This window comes from Carassius auratus, unplaced genomic scaffold (assembly GCF_003368295.1).
Source record: "Carassius auratus strain Wakin unplaced genomic scaffold, ASM336829v1 scaf_tig00215416, whole genome shotgun sequence".
Lineage (NCBI taxonomy): Eukaryota > Metazoa > Chordata > Actinopteri > Cypriniformes > Cyprinidae > Carassius > Carassius auratus.
The window spans coordinates 2,023,953-2,028,820 of NW_020528079.1; the positions used below are offsets into that span (position 1 = coordinate 2,023,953).

At 38.5% G+C, this 4,868-nt stretch overlaps 1 protein-coding gene across 1 annotated transcript; it reads left to right on the plus strand.

Annotated features, from left to right (window-relative positions):
* The first annotated feature begins 3,041 nt into the window (after positions 1–3,041).
* On the plus strand, positions 3,042–4,532 carry LOC113094758 (trace amine-associated receptor 13c-like). The gene has a single exon (XM_026260415.1). The coding sequence runs from the start codon at positions 3,290–3,292 to the stop codon at positions 4,289–4,291; it is 1,002 nt and encodes a 333-aa protein (XP_026116200.1). The 5' UTR covers positions 3,042–3,289; the 3' UTR covers positions 4,292–4,532.
* Positions 4,533–4,868: the final 336 nt, after the last annotated feature.

Below are 4,868 nucleotides of genomic sequence, written 5' to 3' on the forward strand. Positions count from 1 at the left end.
TCAGGACTCCGTGTGACTCCCAGCTGGACAGGAAGATGGTTCCAAAGCTGTGGGGCTGCAGAACAAAAAGTTTGACCCCATAGTACGAAGCTTGTTGGAGGGAACTTGAAGCATGCTACCTGATGATCTGAGAGTACGATTTGAGAGTTGGAAGCTAATCAAATCTTGAAGATACAAAGGTGCCTGGCCAAAAATACATTTATGGGTTAACAGGAGGATTTTATATTTGATCCAGGAAGAAACAGGGAGCCAGTGGAGAGATTTAAGGATGGGAGTGATATGTTCAAATCTCCTTACTTTCATTAGGATTCTAGCAGCGCTATTTTGGATGTATTGTAACTTTTGTATGTCCTTAGCAGGAATCCTAACAAAAAGTCCATTGCAGTAGTCCATCCTTGAGGAGATAAAGGCATGGACAAGTTTTCCTGCATCTGGGAGGGTTAACAGGGCGGAGTTTGGAAATTTTTCATAGATGATAAAATGATGTCTTACACAGATGTTTTATGTGGTCACTGACGGTCAACTGTGAATAAAACCGAACCCCCAGATTGGTGACTGAGGAGGAGAGAGTAATGACCTTGCCATCAAAGATGAACTTAGATATAGGAAAGGAACGGATCTGACAGAGGGTACCAACAAGGAGCCCCATCGATTTTACTACTATTTAACTGTAGAAAATTACTGTTCATCCATGCTTTGGTGGACAGCCTGGACTTACATCCTCCCAACATGACATGTTCAGTCCTGCCAGACAGATAGGACCGGAACCACTGCAATGCAGTCCCCGAGAGTCCAACTGTATGATGGAGGCGATCCAGGAGAATGGTATGGTTCACTGTATCAAAGGCTGCTGCAAATCCAGGAGAATAAGCAAGGATGGCGATCCTGCATCAGCTGTCATCAGTAGGTCATTTGTAACCCTAAGCAGTGCTGTTTCCGTGCTGTGGGCTGAACGGAAGACTGGCTGGAACTTCTCAAACAGGTTATTACATCTGAGATGGCTCTGAAGTTGAAAGGCAACCGTCTTTTCTAGGACCTTTGATAGAAAAGTCAGGTTTGAGATAGGCCTAAAGCTTGCAAGCACCTCTAGATCTAACGAGGGCTTCATCAAAATCTGGTGGAAGGCAGCTGCTTTAAGAGAGGGTGGAACATTACCAGTTTGTAATGAAAGATTTACTAACTTTGTAATGATTTGAACTGACAATAGGAATGAATGACTCGCTCTGACAAAACTCTGCTAGAGTTTAAATGGATTTTTTGCATCTACATTTGAACCTGACTGTGTTAAACACACCGTATACTCAAGAAAATCAAAGCAAATGCTCAGCTTACATTTATGTGTAATATCAGAAAATAATAATTATTTAAGAAAATCAGCAAATCAGCTGTGTTTAGGTCATTGTACAAAGAAGGAAAAAAATTATTCAGCTCATCAGTGACAGTATTAAGTCCCTTCCTCTTACATTGACATACAGGCAAAGGCAGAATAAAATACTTTCAGCCAAATTAACACCATTCTCACATACACAATCTATGTGTGACAACTCTGTGTGTGTGTGTACGTACTGTCATGAAGTCTTTGGCAGAAAGCTGAAGGTGATTGCTGATAGGCTGTCTCAGTCAGCGGCCCCTGTACAATCCAATCACATTTGGAGAGGGAAACAACATATTGAGGGTTTCTGATATTTTTTTTTTCCTTTTTTTCCATCCACACGGAGACACGTTTCTGAGAATACGCACACATTTTTTTATCGGATAGTCGTTTAGTCCACACGGTTCCGCCGTTTTGCATTTTTGTCTGGACGGTGAATCCGTATATTTTCTGAAACTATGACGTCATCAGCCCACGTCTCGCCCCTAATAAGACACCTCTACGTCACATAACAGCAACAAAAACATGAACAAATACTGAACGATTGTCTTTTTATTAACTAACATTAATACAGATTAATAAATGTATTGTTCCATGTTCGTTTGTGTACCATGCGCAATGTTTATGAGTATAGTCCATGTTTTAAGTTGTTGTTTAAAATGTATTTCTGTGGCAGAATTACAGCGCCACATGCTGGTCTCGCACGTGTACTACATCGTTTTGTGGTTTCGTGTAGATGCAGATATTTCTTGAGACGAGGAAAAAAAAGATTGGATTGTGGTAAACTCCATCTCCGTGTGGATGGGGCCGATGAAGTAACGGGTACATACGGTTATGGATAGAAATGTAGCGGTGTAAAGAGTACAATATTTGCCTCTCAAATGTACTTGAGGAAAGTCATGAGTACTCCCCAAAAATTATACTCGAGTAAAGTATAGATACTCGAGTAAAGTAATTTGTAAATGTACTCAGTTACTGTCTGGCTCTGCAAAGGAGCTATCAATTGATATGCAGGAACAGCTTATTGAGCTGAAGAGTGACAGTAGACTAAAGGAACTCTTTAGCTCCTGCCCTCTTACATCATTCTGGGCAACATTCATGCAGGAATACCCTCAACTCTGTGACGTAGCCTTGAAGATTCTCCTTCCTTTCGCGTCAACATATTTGTGTCAGGATTCTCAAAAATGACTGTACTAAAAACGAAATAACGCAATCGTGCACAAAGCGAGGATGATTTGAGGCTAAGTTTATCAAACATTGAACCAAGAATTGAGGATCTTTGCAAGGCAAAGCAGACCCAGGTCTCACATTAACATCACCTACCTGCAAGCTTCTGTAAAAAAAAAAAAAAAAAAATTATAATTATATAGCAATAGCCTACTAATGATGATAGGCCTACTACTACTCATAATAATAATAATAATAATGCCTGCAAACTCACATTAAAAATCTGGTGCTACTGCCAATTATAAAAACTGCCTAGTAATGATAATAGGCCTACTTACCCCTAATGAGGATGATAATAATAATAACTACAATAATAATAATAATATGGGCCTAAAAATAATAGCCTAGGGCTATCTATCTACTGTTCTATCTATCGATCTATCTATCTATCTAGTGTGGGGGTGTGGGGGTGGGTGGGCCCTGGTGCCCCAACTGCAATGAACCAGCTTTGAAGGGGCCCAGCTTGCAAAAGGTTGAGAACCCCTGCTCTGTACAGTATAGATCAGATTGATCCAGTCCATAAATATTTAACTAGTGGGTGGGTTTGAGAGCTGAATAATGAAACCTCATGTCAAATGGGCTGGTCGCTGTGCTTTTCGTAAGTATAAAGCTGAGTCACATCAGTGACAAAGATGAGGGAGCTGAACTGACAAGCATCCTCATACTGAGTCTTTTCGTTATCTATCCATCATGAAAGTGTCTGATTTGGGCTTGAAAAATGTGGACAATCAAACAGTTCAATACTGCTTGCCAGACAACAATTTATCTTGCACCAAAAGTATCAGACCAGAAGTGGAATACATTGCTGTGTACATTTTTGTTTCTGTAACATCAGTGTTAACCGTGTTTCTGAACTTGTTAGTGATTATCTCCATTTCACACTTCAAGCAGCTCCACACTCCGACCAATGTGCTGATCCTCTCTCTGGCCGTGGCTGATCTGATCGCAGGACTGATTCTCATGCCAGTGCAAGGAATGAAACTCATTGAGCCATGCTGGTACTTTGGAGAAATGTTTTGTTCAATATTTCCTCTAATTCTGAATGTGATTGTCATAGCATCTCTTGGTAATATGATTATTATATCTGTGGATCGGTTCATTGCTGTGAACGACCCTTTGCGATATCCACTGAAAGTCAATATTTATAGAGCTATTGTTTCTATTGTTGTAAACTGGTTATTCTCCTCCATATATTCATCTTATCTAATGTTTGACCTTTTACTCCATCCAGAGAAAAACCACACATGTATTGGAGAATGTGTCATTGTTTTTACACTGGAAAGCCTAATAATAGACACTTTCATTTGTTTAGTGATACCTTGCTGTATAATTATTCCTTTGTATATGAAAATCTGCTTTGTAGCAAAACGGCAAGCTAGGCATTTAAATTCAGTCACAGAAAAAAAGGCCAAATCAGAAAAAAAGGCTGCAAGAACCTTAGGGATTGTAGTAGGGGTTTATCTTCTTTGCTGGATGCCATTCTACATAGTTACACTTTCTTTTGGGCATGATGAAAATGATGTTCTTATAATTAATGTAATGAACTGGATAGTGTGCATGAATTCCTGCATGAATCCACTTATCTATGCAATGTTTTATCAATGGTTTAGAGTGTCAGCAAAATACATTTTGACACTGAAAATATTTGAACCTTCATCAGAGTACTTGAATCTGTTTCCAGAAGAGAAATGACAATTTAAATGCTTGCATGAGTAGCATTAAGAACACATGTAAATAAGATTATCTGTCATCAAATCGAATAGTAGGGTTCTTGTGTTAAGCACTATTTCATAAACTTTGGATGATACCAGTGCAACAGTTATGTCTGTAAAAAATGTAAATGTACTGCCTAGTATGTATGTATGTTTATAGTGCACTGTATTTGTGAGTGACACTGTCCCTGTTTGCTCTCTTGAATGCCTTAAATGGCTAAAATCAGCTACAACAATACCTATGAGTGTTTTTGTTTTATTTATTTTTTCCCAGATGAACATGAACTGTAAAACAGCAGCTGGTAAATGATAACTAATAGTTGTGATATATATATAATCATTTATGTCTCCTGTTTGCCATGCAGTGTCTGTTTAAACAAGCACATTGTCATCTGAGACAAGGCCATATAAAGAAATTTTAGAGGCACAAACCTGATCACTATGTTCTAAATATATATATATATATATATATATATATATATATATATATATATATGTATTTAATGTGGAGCCCTCTTTAATTTGAATGTCATTAAATGCACAGGCTGTTGAAACTG